At 52.2% G+C, this 24274-nt stretch overlaps 1 protein-coding gene across 1 annotated transcript in view; it reads left to right on the top strand.

The window, feature by feature from the left end:
• The window catches only part of SHB (SH2 domain containing adaptor protein B), a 134151-nt gene that overhangs the window by 39783 nt on the left and 70094 nt on the right, over positions 1 to 24274 (top strand). The window contains 1 exon segment of the mRNA XM_052645214.1: positions 10041 to 10161. Within this exon segment, the coding sequence (XP_052501174.1) occupies positions 10041 to 10161 (121 nt within the window).

Below are 24274 nucleotides of genomic sequence, written 5' to 3'. Positions count from 1 at the left end.
GAATATAATTGGAAACTTGCAAATATGGTGGTGGTAATTATGGCCGATGCTGCTGCGTGTCCTCCATAAACAGGCAGTGACTTGGGGATGGGGGTGGGGGCCGCTGTTTAGTACTCACATCTTAGAGGCGCTGGGGCCTGGCCTGCCTTGCTGCTCCCAGGTTGGAAAAGTGCATGAATCATCCTAATGGGCTGCATTCAGAGAAAATGACCCTTCACTTAGTACGGTCCTGCACCACTGTTGCTGATTATTGGAATGCGCTGTGCCAGCCTGGGCCCCATCTCCCCTTGACCCAGCTGTGAGCACAGAGCACGGGCTGATGGGAGAAGCCCCCTTGTTCTCCACCCCTGCTCTCTCCTGGGCGCTACGTGGAGCTTGGAGGCCTGGTTTCCAGGGGTTTTCAGAAGGGCCCGAGACCTCGGGAAAGGCCTTGGCTTCTTTACTTTACATACTTTTCCTTTGCACACTGCGTTTGCTTTACATACTTTTCCTCTGAGTCCACTGGAGAAGTTGTTCTTATTGGACATGGCCTCCTGTTACCGTGAGAAAGCCCCACGGGCATGCCTGATCCTTCCTTGGGAAGGAAACAGCTGATGGGACCAAAAAATGACTCCAATTCAGCCATCTAAAACCCATTTTGGAAGCAGGCGGCTATAAATATGTATGTAGGTCACCAAATGACTTAGGTTTGCGTGCGGCCGGGATTTGCCAGAAGTCTGGTTCTGTCACTCTGCTAATGAGCATTCTGTTACTGGACATCCAGGTGACTTGCAAGACCCTTCCCCTCCCTCCCCAGGCCTCAGTTTCCTCCTCAATAAGAGGAGGGACTCCATCAAGCTGGATGATGGGTTGAGATGATGATCATCAGAACTGATATTTCTCAGGACTCGCCATGTGCCAGCCCCATTCTAAGTATATCACTCAGATGGGATCATTTTATCCCCAGCCCGCTGTCATTTTATAGACGAGGGGCCTAAGGCCCCGAGAGGTGACTGACTTTCAGAACCGTCCCCTGTCCCTGCTCCTGATGATGCCGCCTCCTACACTTCCAGTCTAGAGAGCCCTGCCAGGGAAGAAGAAAATCCCCATTTTAGCCTTCCTGTTCCGGGTCTGATCTGAGAGCACTTTCTAGGCAGTGGCCCCAAACCCAGGAGGGGCACTTGTCCCCTCTTGAGCAGGAAGCTTGGGAGAGAGGACTATCTGGGAAGGTGGGTGCGGGTGGTTGGGGTTTGCAGGAGGGCTGGGCCGTGCTGAGCCAGAGCTCAGGGGAGGACAAAGGGATGCCCAGTGGGTGTCCCCAGGTGGACTGAGCCTGGCCTGGGGCTGCCTCCCACAAGGAGCTGTCTGCGGGGATGGATGAAGGTTCTTGTGAGAGGAGCTAGTGTGTTTTGTCCTGGGGCATGATTGTGGTAAATATGCCCCCAAAATTTTAAAAAAGACTTTAAGAGAAAAATTAGATAGCCCTCCAGGTATCACAGAAACCGTGTGGACCTGGGAGTGAAGAAACATTTGGTTATCTGTTTCTGGCACTGACCTTCACTCCCTGTTCCCCAAGACCTCCTGCTCCCCAGTGCATTCGTGCTTTTCAGGCTATGGAAAGTGGAACATGTTGGGGTTCCATGTGAGATTTCCTTTGCACAATTTATACACATAAAAGTTTGAAATCCACTGGACTAGACTGTCTCCCGAGGCCCTCTGAACTCTGACCCCACATGTAGTGACTCTGCAGACCCCCAGGTGCTTCTGTCCTCAGGAGGGAGGCACTGAATTCTCTGTCCATAGGTTCTAGCTAAAAGCAATGAAAAAATACTGGGATTGAGCTATCTCTGAGTTCAGTAGAACCTCCCACTGCTTGAGAGATGCTGAGAATCCGGTCCCTACCACATAACAGCAAGGTTCTGGGGTAAATAAACAGAGGGCCAGGCCAGGCTCCACTCCAACAACCTCCCACCTAGGACCCACAGCCTTCTTCATGGGGTGAAACTGAAGGAGGGTGAGGTGTGCGTGTGAGAGGAGGGGGGAGGCGAGCAAGCAGGGCTGGAGAGGCGCTGACGAAGGCTGTAATTTGGAATGCATTTTTTCTGACAAGTTGGAGCCTGCAGGTGTCTAGGCAAGCAGCTGTGGCCTTGGGAGGGGCAGGACCGGAAAGACCAGTGGAGACCACCGCCTCCTGACATGCGGGCCAGCTAACTGGCTGGTCTGTAGAGAAGCATTTAACCACAAAACACCCAAGGTCTGCACAAAGAAACGGATGGCGGCTGCTTGGATAGTGACAGCTGTCCTGAATGACCGAACTGTAGGGTTGTGAGCTCCCTGGAGCCTTATGGGCAGAACCCTTGACCTCCATCAGTGAAAGAGGGGCCTAGCACTTCGAGGTGACTCTGCGTGGCTGAGTCAGACCTTAGAGGAGAGAAAGGGAATCTGTCCTAGGTCGGTGCAGAAAAGCACTCTCCCCACCATCTGATTTCCAGGAGTTTCGGCTGAACGCCTGAATGTAGCTAATTAATCTTCCCCAAATTAATTTTCTTACCATGTCATAAATGATTTATTGGTGTGCCTATAAGTAGAGGTGGTCTATGATGGTCAAAGCCAGGGACAGGGAGTGGCGAGCAGGGACTGCTTGCCTATATCTCCGCATGGGGGCGGGGTGTCCCCATAGTCCTGCGTGTGTTGCAGCCTGTTTTGTGGACCCCTCTGAGCCCTGGACGTGGGCATAGACCCAGAGCACGCTGCCATGTCAGCACATGGAGGGTGGCCTGGAGGTTCTCTACCTCTTAACCAAGTCCCCGGACTAGGTGTATCCTCCCCAAAGCATAAAAGGTGAAAAAAGGGATCATTCACATTTTTCTTGTGGTTGAGAAATGTGACAGCTGTTGTCATGCCTAATTGCAGCCAATTTTCTCTCTGTAATCATCACTGGGGCCTTTTCTGGGGTTTCTTCTTGGGTCTTTGTTTTGTCTTCCTGAATAGATTTTCAGCTTCCCGTGGACAGAGACCCCAGCTTGATCCCGGGCTCCCAGGAGGTGCCACCATAGCCTATTCTTTATAAACTACTGACACGTCCCCATCATGACATTATTTGCTCTTCGCGAAACTCATGTAAAGTTGAGAAAGCAAATAGTTTTGCCCTGTTTCATGGAAGAATTGCTGAAGCTTGGAGAGATAAAAAGAAGCTTGCTCAAAGTTACCCAGCAAGGGTGAAGAGAGTCGTTTCTGGCCAGAACGCTCTGTCTGGGACGTTTCTGCTTGGTGGGGTCCCTTCTATGGAGCCACTCATTTTTCTGTGTTTTTGCACAGTTCTGGCCTGCTGCTGGAGCTTTGGAAATACCACCCATCACGGTTGGGGTTCTGCAGACAGCCGCCCAGCTGGGTATTCCTTGAAGACGGTGTTCTGCTGTGTAACAGCTGAAACTGCACAAACTAACAAAGCACAGACAGGTGGTATCCAGTTTTCTGACCTCTACCCAAACCAGACAGCCGCCAGTGCCTCTGCTTGGGCACCCGAGTGGCAGGCGCTCCAGTTCCCAGGCAGCTGTTCCTTTCACTGGCTGTTAGATGTCCTTCCTGACTCACCGAGCTTACTCCTGTATAGTCTGGGTCTGTGTAGAGCATCTGTCCACCTCCTCTTCTCCAGGCAGCCCCTCATCATTGGAAGCCCTCTCCAGACCCCCAAATCCCTGTTCTGTTAATGCCATCTCTTGGTCAGCATGGCAGCTGAGTCTCCCTCTTGAGGATGTCAGGCCTGCCAGGGCCTGTGTCACGGTGGGCCCCAGAGGAAGACCAGGACTCCTGCCTGCCAGTCCCCTGATGGGGGCAGAAGCAGGGAGCCGCTGGCTGCTGCTGCCGTGCATGCTGCTCACTCACCTTCAAGGAGCCCTCCTGACCCCCAGAGTAGAGGGGAGGGCCGGGTTGCCCGTGTGGCTCCTGGGTTGCAAGCTGGAAAGCCAAGACTCAGAACCCCAGGCTGTCCATGGCCCCTCTGCCCCTGCACAGTCCAAAGGCAGGCCAGTCACACACTGGCCTGTATTTTCAGCCAGGGATGTTGAATTATGCTAGAGTCAGCACCCATCACCTCCCTAAGGCAGAGAGAGCTCCTTTTGTCTTAGCTATTCTCTCTCTCTTATTTATTTCTTTATTTTTGGCTTTATTAATAAATAAAATTGATTGATTGATTAATTTGGGGGGTCTTCTGTACTACATGGGCTTTTCTTTAATTGCCATGAGTTGGGGCTACTCTTTGTTGCAGTGAGCTGGCTTCTCATTGCGGTGGCTTCTCTTATGGCAGAGCACGGGCTCCGGGGCACTCAGACTTCAGTAGTTGCAGCTCATGGGCTCATTAGTTGCAGTCCCCAGGCTTCCAGAACACAGACTTAGTAGCTGTGGCACAGACTTAGTTGCATGTGGATCTTCCCAGATCAAGGATCGAACCCATGTCTTCTGCGCTGGCAGGCGGATTTTTTTTTTTTACCACTGAGCCATCAGGGAAGCCCCTAAGTTGTTCTTTAAAGTGGTTCGAATGCAGTGGGGAGGCTTAGTCATTTAATCTGGGGCTCCTGACCTTTTTGAGAAGTGCCTGACACTTTGCAGGCATATAGGAATGTGATGGAGGGAGCAACAACTTTATCAGTTACCAGATTCCCAAAGAGATCCATGACGCCCAAACCATGAAGAAAGCCAGCACAGTTAATTGATAAGGAATGGTCCAACTGGGACCATGTAGAACATTCCCAGGTGTGTTCACATGCAGTTTGCTTTAGAGTAGAGCAGACAAAAGCCATGTGCCTGAAAAGGACACAGAGCCTCATGGGTTGCCGCCCCCTCACTTTCCAGGAAGAGGAAAGCAGCAGAGGGTGGTGGAAACTGGTCTTGCCTCATCCTGCAAGTGGCTGAGCTGGGGCAGCCCGATGCTGCCAGTTCCCACAGGCAGCAGAGCATAGGAGGTGCCTGTATGGCTTGGAGGAGGTGCCTGTGGGGCAGTGGGGACAGCACAGGCCACCCACTCCTGGAAGGTGGAGCTGCCCGTCTCGTGTCCCTTCTTTTCAGCAGGCTTGAGTGCTTTTAGCAGGGATACCTGTGCATTTCAGCTCTTCTCCGCAGTCCCACCAGCCCTCCCTGGAGCCAGGTAACCTTCCTGGAGAGTTTGAACAGTAGTCTTGTTCTGATAGGATCTATGCTTTGAACAGAGAGCGTTGCCCATCCTCACAGCCGGGCCCAGCTTTGGCCCTGGCTCCCCTCAGGGGGCAGGGCAGTGTCTGGCCTCCCCCTAGCTCAGGCATGTTGCTCAATCTGACCAGCCCTCAGGATTGCACAGAGGATGCCATCACTCCCGCGTCTTGGATCCTGGAGATGGATCAAGGCATGTTGGATCATCTCTTACTCCTCTTGACCCACAGGGAAGAAAGCAAGAGAAAGCTGCATTTTACACTGACTTCTTGCTTCACTTTATTGAACAAGGCTGAGAAACATCAGGGAAAGGTGGAATTCCAGAGTCATATCGAGAGGCTTAGCTTTAGATTGGTGGGCGAGGGGGCTGGCTCTAACTTAAGATTTCCCAAACTTTCCTCATAAGAATCACCTGGGTTTCTTATGAAATATACAAGTTATTAGGGCTAAGAATCTGGGTTTTATAAAACAAGGATTCCAGGCCACGCCTATCTTCAGGCTAGTATAAGAAGTAGTTTATCCCTTCTACCAAAAATAACCTGTGAAGAGGAGTGCTTTGGAAAATTTAGTTTCTCATATAATTGAGTAATAAGTTTTCCTTGTTTGAAAAATGTATTAATATTACAGACAAGTCTCCTTTTATTTTCTCTCATCACCCCATCCCAGTCCCTCCCTCCTCCCAGAGGAGCTGTCAGTTTGAAGAGTCTGTCTCCCCAGACATTTTTGTTACATTAAATAGAGATACAAGTTTCTGTTTAACTTTCATAAACAGGTATCATCTTTTATTTATCATTCTACAACCAGCTTTCTTTCCATTCAAAGCTATGTCATGGAGCACAGGGTTGGTGCAATAGCGTTAGAGTGACTGCTTTTTTTTTTTTAATCTAAAACATAATATTCCTTAGTAGAAACTGGCACGGTTCAGTTAGCAATCCCCCTATTGATGGACATAGAAGGTTCTTGAAGTTTCTCTTTATTACTTGCTTTAGTGAACGTCCTTGCCCAAGTCTCTCTGTGCACATTTAGGAATGAATACAGAGAAGTGAGACTGTTGGGTCAAACCACGTGCATTTTTGGAGTTTAGTGGATTCTGCCCAAAGTTAACCTTCACGGTGGCTCTACCATTTACCTTTCCACCCAGAGCCTGTGGAGAGAGAGGACCCGGTTCTCCATACAGGTGCCACTGTCTCGTTAAAGCATGTGGGCCTGTGGCCAAGTGGAGACACCCACTTTCCTCTAGTGCTTCCCTTTGGGGGTGAATTGAAAGACTACCTCCCATCATGAAACTAAATCCTCAAGAAAACCCAGGCTTCAGACTGCTGTCAGGGATGGACCAGTTCCACCCAACAGTGTGTGCAAAGCAGAAAGGAGGCCTGTGGAGCTAACTCCAGAGCCTTGTCAGAGAGGCACTGAGTGTGCTGGGATTCTAGAATCCTCTGGACTGCTGTGGAAAGGAAAGGAAAGTGAAGTCACTCAGTCGTGTCCAACTCTTCATGACCCCATGGACTGTAGCCTGCCAGACTCCTCCGTTCATGGGATTTTCCAGACAAGAACACTGGAATGGGTTGCCATTTCCTTCCCCAGGGATTCTTCTCTACCCAGGGATCGAACCTGGGTCTCCCACACTCCAGGCAGATTCTTTACTGTCTGAGCCACCAGGGGCTGCTGTAGGCCATGTACAAAAATGGGAGGTTGGGACAGGGCTCTTGAGGACAGCACCCCCCCCACCCCCCGCCCCCACCCCACTCCAGTTTCACTGCTTTATAAGCCTATGAAAGTCCTTCAGGGCCACCGGCTAACCTGGGAATCTCCAATTTTGTTTGAAAGCAAGAAAAGGCTTGCCTGGGTTTTAGCCATACCTGGCTTCTTTTCTCAGATAGGGGCAGGCAGTACGCCCATCCCAGGAGGCCAAAACCGTGAAAGAAGATGTATTAGGCAGCCACATCTAGTTAGGCAGCCACACTCAACAGCCGTCTTTCTGCTGCTCTCCTCCCTGGGGGAGTGGTGGGCCCAGTGGCTTGGGTTCCCCTCTCAGCTCTGCACCTGCCCTGTGTAAGGCAGGCAGGCCATCTGAAGGGTCCAGTGCCCTGTTGGGTGTTTGCCAATTCAAGATCAAAATCGAGGAAAGCTTCTCGTATACCTGAGTGGCCTGACCTACAGAGGGGTCCCGGTTGGCTCCCTTTTGCTTGAACTGTTTAATTAGATTTAAGGTACTTGTCCACTAACGGGGGCGTTTTAAAGCAAAGCGGTGTCCCTGGGCAGCTTGGATAGTGGCCACGCTTGAGGCCGGTGGCACATTGCATGGCTAAGCTCCCCACTCATCTCTCCTAACTCTTGGTTAAATTTTTACTCCAAAAACCAGGACGTGATTTTGTGAAAGGTCAGACAGCTCAGTTAGTGTTTGCCGAGTTTCACGTTGCTTAAACCTCAAATTCCCTCCCCTCTACCAACCTTACTTTGAAGTTTGAAAGGAAATTGATTAAATATTATACATTTTTAGGAACCTTCCGATTTGCTTCTTAAACTAACAGAATTCTAAACTGTTTTTTTGTAAACGGAAGGATTTTCAAACTGTCAGCAGGTATAACTAGAACCATATGTCAGCAGAGACCAGGAGCTTTCCCTGGTTTCAGGATTTGTAAATTCTTATTGAAACGGAAGCAAGCAGGGCAGGCAGCCTGAGGGCCCCCGTGACAGCCTGAGCTCAGATCTCATTTTAATTAGAAAATACAGATAGCGCCTGCTGAACCGAAGGCCTCCCAGAGCTCCCGTCCCAGGGCGAACAAAGATTTGGTTTGTATCCTGCTTGCTTCCGTGTTTGCAAATTACTGAGCACTTCCGGGAGGAGCTGGAATGTTGATTTCTAGATTATGCAGCCCAGCACCCTCCCCAGCTAATCCCCCCAAAGTGATTTTGTTCTCTTGGGGAAATATTTGCTCCCTTCCTTGTTGCAGAATAGTCGGAGGGTGTTCATGAAGAAAAGAGACTGCAAGGAAGGCGAGGACGAGAGAAATGAAATTACATGTCATCCACAGCAGGTTCATCATTTTCTCCATTGGACTTCTGGCCCCTTGAACTCTGAGACACAAAACCCTGTGCACCCCAGATCTGCATCTGAGCTGTTCTGAGGGACAGTGGTTCACGTGTCTAATTTTCTCCCTAATGTGTTCTGCAAATGGTAGAGTAGAAATATCATACGGAAGACATGAAAGGCCCTACCGCTCCTCTCCCCAATCTCTCCCTGCCGGGTGTCATTTGAGCTCAGGGAGTCCCCAGAAAGGCCACGATTACAATGTCAGCATCTGGAAGCGCCTCCACTGGGACTACAGCCTGACCCACAGCCGCTTCGGAGCGGTGGCAGCGGGCGCCGCACATGCTCAGACGGTGCTCCAGCCCTGGGTCTTTCACGGATAAGCCTGCCCTTGTTCAGGGAGCAGTGACTGCTGTGTGCGATGCCTCCCGCCAGCCCTCCTGGCAGCACGCTGGTGACAGGGCAGCTGCCCACGGTCCTAACGTGGGCATCACATTCCGGGCAGCTGGAGGTCACTCTGCTCACCCGACCAGGGCTGCTGCCACAAACTGCCACTTAACCGGCAGACAAAGGGGGGTTTTTCCCTTCCCCTGGGTTTATAGGCCCCTCAAATGCCTTACATTCCAGGAGCTGGGTGAGAATGGAGGCTCCTGTGGTTTCTAATTAAACCTACAATTTAAATAACAATTCATGAAACCCCAAGGGTTGAGAGACAGGCTAACCTGCCCCCCTCCTCCCAAAAGAGGCAGCTGGGTGGCCCTGGCTGGGAAGCTGAGGACTTGCCCCCTTTGCCAGATGTGGGACCAAAGGAGCCCAAGTCACAGTGAGTTTTGGTGGAGCGAGGGTGCGTTGAAACGGGACCTGTGCTTTCCTCGCTGGTGAGGGTGCCCCGAGGGGCACCTCCAATGAGAGGAAAAGTTGCTGTGTTTGCTCTTAGCCTGCAACTGGGAATTTTTACCTTTCTCCTGGGAAAAGAGAAAGCTTTGAAGTATTCAAAACTCAGATTTTTTTTATGGTCTCAGGGGACTCCCTTGGCTGCTCCCACCACCTAGCCCCAGGTGACTGCTGTTTGTTGTGGAACTTTTGTTGTTTTCTGGAATACAGACAAATGAGGAGTCCAGGAAGGAGGCAGAGGAGCCAGCCAAGGGTCTCGGTTCAGCCCCCGCCCGCTTTAGACCTCAGTTTCCGCATCTGTCACAGGAGAGTCTTCTGATGTGTGGCTTCCAAGGCCCTTGCTGCCCTTAGCAGTCTGTCTGGCCATCCCCGAGCTGCTCTTGTGTTTTCCACTGGGCCTGGCTGGGGCCTCAGTCATCTTTGCAGAGCGTTGATCTCACCGAATTGTTGTCTGATTACCCAAGGCATGGTTGTGTTCCAGATTTGGGAAAGTGGAACGCTGGACATAATTATCTCGAGACAAACTCTTCTATGCCTCAGCCAATACCAGGAGCATGTCAGCATTTCTGGGCTTTCTGCGAGCTCCTTTCCAACTTTCCTCCCTTTCCATTCATTCCATTACACTAAGCAAGTCACATCCCCTGAAGACGCCCTCCAGGTTCTTGCCTCTGTGCTTCTGTTCTCACTTCACTGTGCCTGGAGCAGCCATCCTGCCTGTGCAGGCCCAGGAACCTCCCTTAGGATGGAGCACGGCAGCGTGGGTTCCCTGTTACCCCTGCAAGAATCAGAGCTCCCTGCTGGTGGGCACCAGTTCAGACTCCTGCCTCCACCTCCCCTTCCTTGCCCACCTGGCACAGACTCAGTTTATATTTGTTGGAGCAAAGCCTGGCTGTGAACAGAAGTGAAGTAGAAAGCTCCAAGTGGACTCACACCCTTGCCATCTTCCCTACAGGTGACCATCGCTGATGACTACTCGGATCCCTTTGATGCCAAGAATGATCTCAAAAGCAAAGCAGGAAAGGGAGAGAGCACAGGCTACATGGAGCCCTATGAGGCCCAGAGGATCATGACTGGTAAGCACAGGCACTTGCAACTCCGCAGGGAGGTGGATGGGTCACGTGGTCATCCGCAGCCTCTGCAGGGGAAGGTGTGTACTTTGGAGGTGGTGGTTGGGGGGATGGCAGTGTGTTGAATCTTTACCACAGATTATCTGTTCAGGTTTCACTGACCTCAGGAAGAACCCGGCAGGGCACAGTGATTGTCCAGAGATAGTAGGGTACTAAATTCAGTTCATCAAGAGAGGGACTAAGAAGTAAGTGGGGAGGTGAGGGGAGTTTCTCTTAGGAATTTCTAATTAAAAAAAGATACAGCTTTTGAGATGGAAAGCTTGGAGCTTCCTAGCAACCAGGGCAATAAGAGAAACAGGCAGGGTTACCTTGCTTTTATTACTTAGTAGAAGGGGGCAGGCTAGGTCTTTAAGGACAAAGTTATCCCTGCCCCCATCCAAGAAAATCTTTGTTTTAGGACAGGAAGCAGCTTAAAGCACCATGGTCTTTGTGGCAGGTTTATAGGAAACACAGAGACTTTTCTCCTATAACTGTTTTCCTATTGGCCCTTGATGATGAAACCGGTCAGAGCAGCAGTGTGGGGCCCAGGAGAATGTGGCCGGGTATGTGGTATCCTGGGGGGTCTGTTTTCACCAGAATAATACTTGGAACATCTTAAAAAAAATTTATTTGGCTGCACTGGGTCTTAATTGTGGCATGCAGGATCTTCCGTCTTTGTTGCAGTATGCGAGATCCTTAGTTGCAGCATGTGGGATCTAGTTCCCAGACCAAGGATCGAACTGGGCCGGCCGTCTGCCTTGAGGAGCACAGAATCATAGCCATTGGATCACCAGGGAAGCTCCAGAGCATCTTTAAAGAATGAACAGATATCAGATAGCAGCCATCTTGACAGACCCCAGGCATGGGTGGGTGGTAGGGAGATCACAAGCAGGGGAGAACCCCTCTATGAGGATCCCCCTTGCTCAGGAGGATGGTCCAGGCATGGAAGAACACTTGTGGGTTGGCCTGCTCTGACTGAGCAAGACAGTGATGTGAGCAGGGGCAGAGCAGGCCAACCCACAAGTGTTCTTCCCTGCCTGGATCATCTTCCTGAATGGTGGCCTTGAATTCTGAGCCTGTTGAGTTGGTGCCCTGTATGTCTCAGGGTTTGGGGTTCAGGTACCTCCTTCTGTGACCCTCTTATTGTTTATTTGGTGTTCATGTTTTTGAGCACGTTCTCCTGATTCCTTCTGAATTTAAAGGAGGAAGGGAGGGACTTCCCTGGCAGTCCAATGGTTAAGACTCTGTGCTTCTGCTGATTGGGAAACTAAGATCCTGCATCTGGTGTGGCCAAAAAGTAAAATAAAAAATAAAAGAACATATTGAAGAGAAGAAGGAGGAGGAGGAGGAGGAGGAGAAAGGGAAAGGAAGCACCAGTTACTGAGCTCTTAGCACACGCTGGGCCTGTGTTGAATGTTTGCTCTCAGGATGCGGAGACCCTCTAGGATAATTGCTGAAGAGTTTGGGTATGAGTCCAGGCCCTGCTTCCAGGACTCTGCCTCATGTTCTTCCCTGCTCACAGAAAGCAATACTCTGGCTACCTGTGTAGGCTCCAGAACACCTGGCTGCTTTGTGAAGGGCTGAGGCAGGAAGCAACTGGTCAGACTCCTGAGGGCCACCTTTAGGCCCTCTCCCATCTTCCTGGTCTCTCTTGGCAGAGCAGCCTCTGTGGGCACTCTGACATACATGCTCATTAAGCCTCACCATGTCCTTGCAAAGGAGGTATTGTCTCATTTCACAGGTGATGGAAACTCTGGACAAGTCACTTCCCTGGGGTCCCACCAGCAAAAAAGGGAGAAGGCATTACAGATCCAGACTTGCATCTTCAGAACATGGGGGCGGGGAGCTGACAGGGGTGGGTGGGAGCATCTGTGGCGAGCCAGACTTTGGGGAGAGTCTGCAATTGCTCAGCGTCTTTGGAGTGGAGCCGGGCTCCTCCTGGGTGCTGCCGTGGACTGCAGCGGTGAGGAGCTGATTTGCCGGGTGGAACTGTCCTGAGGGACTTTGGCTTTTTAATGAGACACACCCACAGGGGCCAGGCCCAACGCAGGGCAGTTTGAGTTTACCAGAAACCTGTTCAGATCTCAGGCATTCTCTCTCCAAAGGAGCAGCCTTCTATTTTCTGCTCCGTGCTTTCTTTGTACCTTGGAGACTATGCTCAAATTTACCCACGTTTTTATGTTTTTAAGGAAATAGGTGATTAAATTGGACATTTTCTGGGTGTAATGACCTTGCAGCGGCTCTCTTTGACTTGGAATTCTTCGTGTGTAACATCACCATCGCCGCAGTGACTGATGGCGGGGCTGGGGGCTGGGTTAGCCAGCACCGCATAAGTGTTCCAGGAAGTAGCTCACTGAGCTGCCGTGAAGCTCGGATGCGAGGGGAGGTGACAGAGGTGGGTGCCAGGGAGGGCAGCCGAGCAAGGGGCGGCACAGAACAAGCTTACGTTCAGCCTTTTAGGGTGGCCTTTCTCTTTTTGGTGCTGTAACATTTATGTGTGTGAGTGCATGTAGCTTCTAGTAACGGGGCAGGTCTCTTTGGTATGTAAGACTAATGCTCCTGGGATGAGCACGGCCTCTGTGCCTGAGATGGCGTGCCTCTCTATACTGGTCTGAAAAGAGACCAGGCTGATGTCAAGCAGGTCTGGGATGGTCACTTGCCACCAAGTGGGCCTCAGTTTCTCACTGAGAAGCAGGTGCCTTAGAGTGGACAGTAAGTAGTACTTGTAGCTGCTTTTGGCTGTGAACTAGCTGTTTTGACCCTGGGTAGCACATTCTGTGGCTCTTGTTTTTCCCGGTTTAAGGAAGGATAGGTCAGTAATAACAGCAGCAGCAGTGGAGGCCATTGCCAAGCTCTCTCATACTTGTTTACAGCACTTGGTGTGAATTCTCGCCAGATCTTCACCATTACTCTTTGAAGTGTAGGTGCCCATTGCCCTGATAAACTAAGGCATAGAGATATTTAGTAATTGCTCCAAGGCAACATAGCCAGGTAGTCAGTTGGGGGTGCTGTCTGCCAACACCCTGTTTAACAGCTACATAGGACTTCTTCCCATGGTCTGTCCAACTTGATTTTCAGCCTCCTCATCATGGCCCATGTGGAGTAGGGGGCCTATGATTAACTGGCAAGGTTTTGTTCTCTACAGTCTTGGCACTGTGCAGCAAGTGGTAGAGAGCTTGTGGGAGGTATGATTTGGTGAACAGAGAACTCAGGCCACCCCATTGGCTGTAGCTAGGATGGAGTGCGTGGAGAAACATGTCAGTTTTTCCAGGGGCTCCTCTCACCCACTTCCCTCTGGTCTGCTTCAGCTTACTCTCTCCCATTGGCTCCTCTTAGTGTCATCCACAGGATTTAGGTTGTGGCTCCAAAATGGAGGCTCAGGTCTCCATGGAGCCTCAGAACCCATGTATGCCTGGACCTCACTTTTTGTCCTGATCACCACTCTCACCCCAACAGCAGCTCTGGAGATAACACCTAGGTGTTAAGGAGTTAACACCTAGGGCTCTATGGAACCCAGTTGGAAAGCTAGTGACCCAGCCCCAGCTTTCCTTTTTATAGGTGGGGAAACTGAAGCTCAAAAAGGTCATGGTCCTTTTGAGATTTTTTTAAACATTCTGGTTAAATATGAAGCTACTTTGTGGAGTACTGAGTTGCCCATCCCTAGACGCATCCAAGCAGAGGCAAGACAACCAGCACTGGGAGATGACACAAAAGTAGTGAAGTCTCAAATGTGTGGCTGATTCAAGCTACTCTTAGGTCTGTGCCAGGCCTGAGCTCCAGGGTGTCCTGATTCACTGTGCCCTGCCCTGTCATTAGACACCTTGGACCAGTCCCACAAAGGGAGCACTGGAGACCAGCTCTGAATAGGAGAGGATCTGGTTAGGGATGGCAGCTTCCTTTCTCAGTGCCAGCCTAACTCACAGCAGCTGTTCAGTCCTGGTTCCCCTTTCCTTCTTCCTTGGCCCATCCCTTGAGGTCAGGTTCTGGTTTTGACCTTTTCCATGCATGCACAGAAGAGGAAGGATCATACCACTTCTTGATGTCCATCCTGCCCCTTTAGTGTCCCCCAGCTCCCACTGAGCTGGTAGAATCAGGCCACCTCTCTCCAAAGCCCTGCTTTGCAGCCCGTTCACTCCTTCTTCCCTGAGGCTTGATGCTGGGAATTGAGAGCTCCAGATGCACAGAGACACCTACTGATGCAGAGGGAAGGCTGTTGGGCTGAGTCAGACCCACTGGGGTGACTGTGTGGGCCAGGGTGCTTAGCATGTTGGGGGTCGCATTGTAAAACAAGGCATGTAACACTGATGTGAGTCTTGGGTGGAGGAACAAACTTCGTACTTGTGTTTGAGATTGTTGATATTGGGGGCAGAGGGCCTGTTTGGTCCTTCACGCGGTTTTCTGTGCTGCTGAATTCTCTGACCAGTCCGCATAGGGGTCCTGCCCATTTGGAGTGCATGCATGCATACTCAGTTGCTCAGTCATGTCCGATTCTGCAATGCTATGGACCGTAGCCAGCCAAGCTTCTCTGTTATGGGATTTCCCAGGCAAGAATGCTGGAGCAAGTTGCATTTCTAACTCCAACCCATTTGGAGGTGGGTGGCCAAACGAGCAGGACGCTGGAGCAGCTGGTTCCCAGGTCCTCGGCAGTACCCTTGGTATCCGGAGCCCTTGCCAAGCCCTGCCGTGCTGGCATCTGGACCATGCAGCCTAGGCAAATACTGCTTCTGCCTCTGGGATATCAGAGAAGCACGGAGACAGACATGGACCCGGGGGCTGGTTGGTGTGTGGAGGTGAGCAGTAAACCTCCAGGAGTTCAGAGCAGAGACAGCAGCTTCCGGTTGGGCCATCCCAGTTGGGTGGGAGGTGAGAGTGGTGGGTGTGGGAGCTGGGCCTGGCAGCCAGGCAGAGGGAAGAGCTTGAACAAACGCATGGAGGTGTGGGAACTCTCTGCCCGAGAGGAGTGGCAGGAGATGAGGCTTCTGATAGGATCCTGATAGGAAAAGCATGGGGCAAGAGCATGTAAAGGCGGATCAGAGCATCAGGCCCTTGTTAGCCTAAAGGCACAGAATATTTCTCACCTGGGATCCTTCCTCCCAGGCCTTCAACCCCAGGAATTCCCAGAGGTGCCCACGGTGATGGTGGTGACAAGGAAGGTGGTAGTTTGTGTTTTTAGAGGGCTTTCCTCTGTGTCAGGCACTGCTCCAAACCCTTTCCCTGATGCGCTCATTTAGCCCTCCCAAGGAACCTATGAGGTTTAAGTACTACTATCATCCCCATTTTACAGATGAGAACACTAAGTCTCAGAAAGGTTAAGGAAGCAACAGAACCAGGAAAAGCAGCACCCTAGAGCCCCTGCCTTTAGCTAAAATGCACTCACATCTGTCCTGGACTCCCAGAGGGTCTGCAAAAATAACTGGGAATTTTATAGTTACTTAGGCCTCATTTTGAACTGTTACTCCCCCCACCCACCCCCCATCCTATATAAAATTGTTCAAAGTGTCATCTCACAGGATGAATCATATAAGCATTAGCTGCAAGCATTTCATATAATTTTTACTATGTAAGCAATTATACATTAAAAAGTCCTTAGCATGTTTTTATTATAAAATCAACTTTATAGCATAATAAGAGGAAATTAAAAGAAAACCATTTCACACAGAGCCCTGGTGCTCACGACTTGCCTTGTGCTCTTTTAAACTCCATGTGCTCATGGGCACTGTCCAGGTAAAGCCAGTTACTGATTTGATTTGATTGCTGTTGTTTTGGGCCATGGCATTCCGGACCAGGGATGGAATCTGTGCCCCCTGCCATGGAAGTGTGGGAGTCTGGCCCCGGGACTGCCAGGGAGGCCACTGATTTTAAAGGTGGAGGTGCGGGTGGGGGCATCCTTTCATATCTTCTTATCCTCTGGCATTGCCTCCTCTACTGGCAATGTGCTTTCTGAGAGAATGGTGGTTGTGTACCACTTTCAAGTCTCAGTGTTCCAGTGGTGGCCTGTTTCTGGAGGAAGGAGGCAGGAATGTGGACTCCAGCCCTGGCTCTGCTCTGGTCTACTGTGTGACCTGAGGCAGGTTGCTTCCCCTCTCTGGGCCTCAGTTGCCTCATCTGAAAAACCAGATTCTGCCTTCTTCCCTGGGCTCGAGGAGGGTCGTTATAAACCCTTAGGTTTCTTGCCTCTGTGGTCACATTGGGTTTCTCTGGACAGGCCTGACACCCCCACCCCACCCCGCCGCCACTGCCCCCCTCATTAGCAGCAGCCCAGGTCTTGCCAGGTTGTGAAGAAGAGCTGGCATGGCACCGTCCCAGGAGCTTCAAGTCTGCACCCTCATGACGGCCACCTCCAGATGCCATTCCTGGAGCTGCTATTCTTGAATCCCAGAATGAAATCCCCAGACACTGGCAAATGCTTCTCAGAGAAGGTGCCCTCTAAGTCTTGCCTGGCGTTCAGAGAGAGGGGCCGCCTCCTGCCCGAGATTTCTGCCCTCCTTATATGTTCACTGTTGTCCCTGCCCTCTCACTTGAGGCAATCCTTTTTTTTTTTTTAATTGAAGTATAGCTGATTTACAATGTGTTAAGTTCTGCTGCACAGCAAAGTGATTCAGTTATACACACCTATACATTCTTTTTTAAATATTCTTTTCCATTATGGTTTATCACAAGGTAGTGAATACAGTTCCCTGCGCTATACAGTAGGACCTTGTTGTTTATCTATTCTCTATGTAATAGCCACTATTTTCCTGTCCTTTTAGTAGTGGGCAAGAAAAGGGCCTTTCTGTCTGGGCTCCTGAGCCTGGCTCTTCCTAGCTCTGCAGCACCCGTGGTCCCCGCTCCCAGGATATCTGTGCACTTGTCTCTCCTTCTCACCTGGCCTCCTCCACAGCCCAGCTATCCGAACAGACTCCACACCCTTCATTCCCCTCACCCTGTACAAGCCCCATGCTCCTTTCCAGCCTGCCTGCTCTCCTAGTTGCCTCAGGCTCCAGCCTGTCCTGGGGAGGGGGAGGGTCACAGGTCTCCAATGGCTGGGGGATGGCAGGTGGAGCTGCCCTTAAAGAGCAGTCTTTCTGCTGAGCATCCTCTTTCCACGTGGGGCCCAGAGAGGGGCACAAGCTGGCCAGAGTCACACAGCCACAAGCCACAGAGCAGGTCTCCCGACTTCTAACACAGGGCTCCTGCCCTGGTTTTGAAATGTTTGGAAACCTGCCCAGGCACTCTCCTGCCTGACAGATAGAAGGCTTGGTCATGGACTGTGCAGAGTTCGCTGGCTGGTCTATCATTTACCCGAATGACTTACCTACCAGACAGGAAGGAGATAATCAAGTGTAAATAGATTTTGGATTAGTCACCCAATGACTTTCATGTTCTTGAGAAACAGCACAGCTCACACACACCCAGTGGTGCTTACCTGCTGAGCTCCAGGACTGGGAAGGCCGGGTGGGGAGAGGAGCTGCTGAGGACAGCAGGAAGTCCAGGTTCCCATGGTGACCAGCAGGCCCACACTGGCAGTCACTTCCTCTTCTCTTACCCTGCGTGCCCCTTACCCTTTCGACCCTTGACATTGAGCATGTTCAGCTTTTCAGGAAAGTTGCGACAGGACTGGGACAGGCCATGGACAGCCGACAGTCACTGATGGCGTTCCTGCTGTGTGCCAGACCCCAGCCCCTGCCCTCCAGGGGCCCCTGGTCGCATGGGGAGCTTGACAAGGACTCAAACACTGGTGCTGTAGTACTGAAAAGAAAACACTGAAAAGAGAAGAGAGGAAGGGGTGGGAAGAGCTCCTGAAGACCAGGGTGGGCTGCACGGCGAGGGGCTGCTAAGCAGAGCCACATTTGACATCTTGACTTGAAACTCTCTTCCCGTTGAGGCCTTCCCTGGCCACTTACCTTAAATTTCAACCCATCTGCAACATCTCTTGCCTCTCCTTCTCTGCTTGACTTTGTTCCTTAACTCCGCTCACTGTTTAACACACTTCATCCATTTATAGTCTGTCTGCCACTAAGATGTGGGTTTCACAAGGGCAGAAATGTCCGCTATGTTCCTGCTGTAACCTCAGTAGCTAAAGTTGTATGTGGCACAAAGTCGGGACTCAGTAAATAGTCATTGAACGTGTAAGGCTGTTAATTAATTCCAGGGACCAGGGGCTGGGTGACAGACATGCTGGGGCCCCCTCAGGAGCCCAGAGACATCACATCCTCCTTGAAGGGTGACAGATCTGGAAGTCCCAGTTTAACCAGTTGCTGAGTTGGTGGGGAGGCAGAGAAGGAGCTGGCTTGACCTTGGGTGGGAGTCGGGCAGGAGACGCTTGGTTCCTTGTTCTGTCCTGGAGATCAGTTCTGTGTCCGTGCTGCGGGGCGCCCGGGGGTCTCTGGTGGTGCCTCCTCCCTCTGCTCCCTCCCTGGCTGAGAGCTCTTTCAAGGTGAGGACTGGGTGTTAGCCATCCTCACATCTCCTCTGGGCCCGGTGCCTATTTGCCAGGTGAATGAATGAGCCCAGGAACAAGTCTAGGTGAAGAATCAATGAATGAAAAGAAAGCAAACAGTAAACAGCTACTTGCTATAAACAACTTTTTCTATTTTGCCGAGAAACCGCTGTCTGAAGTCACAAGGGCTGAGTCAGGGAGCCATGTGCAATGCGTGTGTTCATTGGATGGATGTTTGCAGGCATCCACTATGCGTTGGCACCGTTCTGTGCTCTAGGGGTTGAGCAGTGAACAAGCCGAGTCCCTGTTCTTGTGAAGCTTTCGCTCTGGGTGCAGGATCAAAGGGGAGTGTTACATAACCGTGATTCCCATAAACTCATTTCTGGGAACTCTGGTCCTGGGAGGTCTGTTTCACAGACACTCTGCGGCCTCTGGGCACTGCAGCTCAATGGCTTTCTCAAAGTCAAGGGCAGAATGGAGACTTGTCCCCAGAGCCCTGGCCACCTTCAGGAGGCAGGATGGTCTCAGTGCTGTCTTTGGGGTTAGAAGGGCACAGGTCTGGCTCAGGGGCTGGCTGCTGTGTTCCTCTCTCTTCTTGGCCTCAGGGCAGGAGCACAAACTCTAGGGGATGTCATGAATTTTCCCAGAGCAGCAAGCCCCATCCTGTGTGCTGGCACCAGCCTCATAGGTGTGAGGTTCCAGACCCCAGGAACGCAGCACCTAATTCCTCTCTGTCTCCTGGCAGCTGTGAGAGAAACGGGCATCCTCCCAAAGGTGGAAATGAAGGAATGGGAATGTGAAATTAAGGAGCTCACCTCCCCACCCCTGCCTCTTGCCCTTTTGAATTCCCGAGAGACATTAAAAGATCTGAAGGCACGGAGACTGATGGGAATGCTATCCGGAAGTAGACGCCGGGCAGCTGGCAGCAAAGCTCCTGCATCCCCTATCCACCCAGCAGCGTATCTCGGGTGTGGGCAGAGCACGGAGGCTGTGGGGAAACACCACCCATCCTGGGCAGGTTAGGAAGCTGTTTAGGAAGTCACACCGCCTGGGGGTGTAGGATGGATTAGAGCAAAGAGAAGCAAGAGGCAGGGCGACTGGTTCTTTGGTCCTGTGGCTGCGACAGTCATCCAGGCCAGGGGGCTGAGGCCGGAGCCAGGGCGGGAGCTGTGGGGTACTGTGGGTGGGAGCAGGTGGATGGGATAGAAGAGCCTGCCCGTCGGGTGCAGTGGCTGAGAGGGAGGGAGGAGCTGTGATCCTAGGGAGTGGGAGGATGAGCGTGTCAGTTACCCAATGGGGCCTGTCATATCCGAGAAGGGGAGGAAGTTTCTCGGGGGAGGATTTGGTGGGTTCAGACGTGGCACCTTTGCGTTCCATGTGTTTGGAGCTGCTTGACAGGGCCTACCCAAGGAGACTGCCCACCGGAGCTTCTGCCCCTCCAGAAGCCTGAAGAGGGAGATTAGTGATTTGCCCTGACACCCTATTATTTGACTAATTAATTCATACCCTCCTCTAACTAGGGCTCAGCTTGGCTTTCTGCAAGTTTGTAACAATGACAGAGTGCTGTATTTAAAGGGCTCTTTTACAGTTTATGCCGAGAATCTCCTTAAGGCACCCGGGAGGAAGCAGTGCCATTATTTCCATCTTGCAGATGGGAAAGCTGAGTCATGGAAGCTCCCTGGAATTGTGCCCAATTCCAGGCCCCCTCTCCCTGCGGGGTGAGTGCCTGGCCGCTGGAGGGAAGGATGCTGAGTAACAGTGGGTTTCCATTTTTTTTTGATGCAACCTTTCTGTCTGTGGGACAGCTTGGCAGGTGCCTGAGATCTATTCCTCCTCCACCTCGTCACTCTTCTCCTCCTGGGGAAGCCTGCCTTTCAGCTCTCACCTAGCTTGGTCTGTGTGTTTTCATGGTACTTTGCCTCCTTTTTGGTCCTTTTCTGAAACTGGCAGTGTGAGCACAAATAAATAAGATGTCTCATTTCCCTCCCTTCCAGACTGCATGCTTCTAATTGTACCTGGCGGCCTGAAAAGTGATGTACTGGAGAAGGGGTCACCTCCCGGGGCCCGAGCCCCTCCGTGGGCTCCACAATCACTCTGTGCAATCTCGCTGATACAGAGCTTAACACATTGCTTTGTAATTTATCTGCTGGGTTGGGGGCCCCTGGAGGGCAGGGACCACAGGGACCACAGGGCTTGGAAGCCTTGCTGTCAGACTATTGGCACCCAGTGCTTGAGATACTGGCCTGGAACTTTCTGTTGAAGAATGTCCCCAGGTCAGAATGTGCTGGTTCGCGTGGAATGTTGTGAAACAATTGGTAAACGCTCCCTCCAAGGTTATAGGCTTCCAGGTCCAGAGCTGGGTCTCACGCCCTGGCCAGCTCACCCCTTGGTCCTGGTCACTGAGTCCCGGGCTCAGCCCACTGCCTGTGCCTCTGTGGGTTCACTCCCAGGCCTTGGGTCTCCATGCAGGGACCAGCACAGACACTTGTGTCCCCAGGCCCCGACCGCAGTGCCCTCCAGATTGGGAGCCCTTTCAGTCTGCACTGCCCTTGGCTCAGGGTGTCACCAGCTGCCCCTCTCCCTCCCTGTCTAGCTGGGCACCCAAGTGTCTGAACCCTGGTTTCCCTCACATGACCAGCCTTCCTCACACCTTTCTTCAGCACCAGCATCCTGCTTGCCGAAGCAGGGACATCTTTGGCCTCACCCACCCGACCCTGCCAGCCAGCGGGCCTGGCACAGTGCCAGGTGGGGGAGAGTCTGCTCCTGTCTGTCTTTTCTTCACTGGGCTCCAACTCTAACTCGGTGCTTTGCTCACGCTCTGCCTCACCTTCTGACTCCAGCCCAGCCTGCCAGCTCAGGGTCGCCCTCCCCTGAAGCCCTCCCATCCCACCCACCAGCTTCTTTCTAATTCAGAACTGACCGGTCAGCCTTCCATCAGGAACCTTGTCCTGCAGAGCACCCTCCTCACCCTGTCTAAGGCCCAGGGAGGCAGTACCTGGGGCTGTTTCCATTTTACTGGCTAGGAAGCCCAGAAACAAAACCTTGAGTAACTACCAGGGGCCGTGAGGGAGATTTCTGGCATCCTGGGAGTTGTGTTCCAGAGGCCAGGCAGGGGTGGGGGGCAGGGGGAGGACCCTGGGCTGAGACTGATGGAGAGGGATGGACAGTTGTCAGGTCAGACTGGATGGATCTGTGGGGGTCCGTTCCCACCCCGCTCAGTGACAAGGAGCCGAAAGCTGAAAGCGGGAGATGCAGTGCTCCAGACACAACCGCGCAAGCGAGCAGAACTGAAAAACAGCCAGTGGACGACTCCAACCCCCACCCCCCCAGCCCCGCCCCCGCCTTCCCTGGCCTCTTCCAGGGCTTTATTCCCACTCCCTAGCTCAGAGCTGCTTCTGCGGACAGTCTGCTAGGAAAAGAGTTAGTGCCGGCCCAGCTGCTCATGAGGGGAGGGGGAGGGTTGGTTGGAGGGTAGGGCTGGTGGTGTCAGCCCCGATAAAGTAGAGCAGGGGCAGCCCCACCCTTCAGGGTAGAGCTGAGGAGAGGGTTTTGCCCAGCACCTGTGGAGCTCCTGTAGTGCTGGCAGTTTGGACGCACCTGGGCCTGCCCCCTGGAAGACCATTCCAGGGGGAGGTGGCCCGTGCCATGGAACTGCGTCAGGGGTTGAGGATGTCAGATGTGGGCATAGAAGTGCGTTCCTGGTGACTGCAGAGGAGGGCATGGACTGGTCTGCTGGGGCTGGGGGGTGGCATGGGTTAGGACAGACTCCCCTACCTGGTGGCTGGGCTGAGAAGCGTGGTGGGAGCAGAGGCAGCGGGGACGTGGCTGAGCCCTGCGCCAGGGAGGCCTGGAAGGAGGAGCTGCAGGACTGACCCACAGGCAGCAGGGAGGCCTCTGAATTGTGAAAGACACCCACCCAAGGCAGTCGCCCCAGCTCTTGGCTCCCCAACCTCTACCCCGCCTTCAACCCACCTCTACCCCAGCTCAGCAACCCACCTCTACCAAAGCTTTGCCTAGGCTTTCATGCAAAGGAATCTTGTTGAATTGAGCCTCAAAGGAAACTAGGCGATGTTTTTATGATTTTCATAATTTGCACCCAGAAATTAGGAGGAAGGGTTTGTTTGTTATTAATACACGCAGCCTGTGTACCCCCTAGACTTGAAACTAATTTTCATCTGGACAAAGATTTGCTGTAAATCCCGAAGCTCCCAGTGCAAATGGAAAGTTCCCGGCTGCCCTCTGGGCCCCAGCCCCTTACCCTGCCTCAGTCCTGAACATTCCCAGGAGAAGGGCAGACTCTCTTTCTGAGGCTGAGACCAAGGAGTCACCTCGGTCTCCAATAACACCACACAGAGTTCAGGTCAAAGTCAGCTAGAAATGGATGGCAGATTTCAGATGAAGCGCTACTTCCAATGGACTCCAAGCTGTGGGCACCAGGTCCTGGGGAGGCTGTGAAGCCCAAAGGTTCCATGCAACTAAACCAACCAAACCTGAGTCTCTGTGTCTCCTGCATTGGTGGGCGGGTTCTTTACCACTAGCACCACCTGGGAAGCCCAGATAATCTGCCTGCAATGCAGGAGACCCAGGTTCGATCCCTGGAGCAGGGCATGGGAACCCACAACAGTATTCTTGCCTGGAGAATCCCATGGACAGAGGAGGAGACTGAGTGCTCAAGTCAGTGTTCAGAGGACTCTGTTGGTGGACACCAGGGGAGAGCTCTGTGTGCCAGGGAGTATGTGCCCTCCAAGGGAACCAACCCAGGTTCCCTCTGGAGCCAGCCGGCCCTCCTTCCTGCTCTTAGGTCTGGGGACCATGTCCCCAGACACCTGTTCTCATCCTGCAGTGCGGCTGAACTGCAGAGGACCCCGCTGTCCTGGACAAAGTTTCCAGGTCACACCGTCTGAAGCACTGGCTGCACAGGAGCCGCCCAAGGCTCCGGTACAGGGCTGCCTGGGCCCTCCCATCCACAGCCTGTGTGTTTTTGCTCACACAGCGCGAGGAGAGGCACAGTTGCGTCTGGAAAGAGCCCCGGGTTTGACACTAGACGCGGAGCTATAATTATCATCTTTAATTACACGACAGTGCCTCTGCCAGGGAGACATACTGGACGATTATCTCCTCTCCTGACAAGGGTGGTTCCATTTCCCTTTATAAGTACTGACATAAACAGCACACACGCACTTGGGATTTCAGAATTATGAAAGGCTCATTCAGAGTTGTCTACAAGGACCCCTGGCTTCTTTTCCTGGAGAAAGTGGCCAGCCAGGTGGAAGCCTGCTGCTGAAAAAAAAAACGCCAACTTACCTCGCATTGACTTGATCTCTAGCATTAGAAGAAAAGAACACACCTTTTTCCTAATGCTTAAAAAAAGAATAGCAAAAAACCACATAACAATAGCCCTTGTGTTTATGACCTGAACATTTCCTTGCTCCTTTGATTCTCATATCACCCTAGGGAGGTAGACAGGACAGGACATGTAGTGTTTATCCCTGTTATGTAGGTGGGGCTATGAATACTCAGAGAGGTTAAGGCACTTTCCTGAAAACACACAGGAAACCAGGACTGGAGGCCGGTACCTGACCATAAGCCTGGCTTCCGCACACACAGTGCAGTTTCCGTGATTCTCAGGAGCTTCTTCACCCCTGGTGCTCTGGGGCACTC

This window comes from Budorcas taxicolor, chromosome 8 (genome assembly GCF_023091745.1).
Source record: "Budorcas taxicolor isolate Tak-1 chromosome 8, Takin1.1, whole genome shotgun sequence".
NCBI lineage: Eukaryota > Metazoa > Chordata > Mammalia > Artiodactyla > Bovidae > Budorcas > Budorcas taxicolor.
The sequence above is the reverse complement of the archived record's forward strand: the minus strand, read 5'-3'. Positions and strand labels throughout refer to the sequence as shown.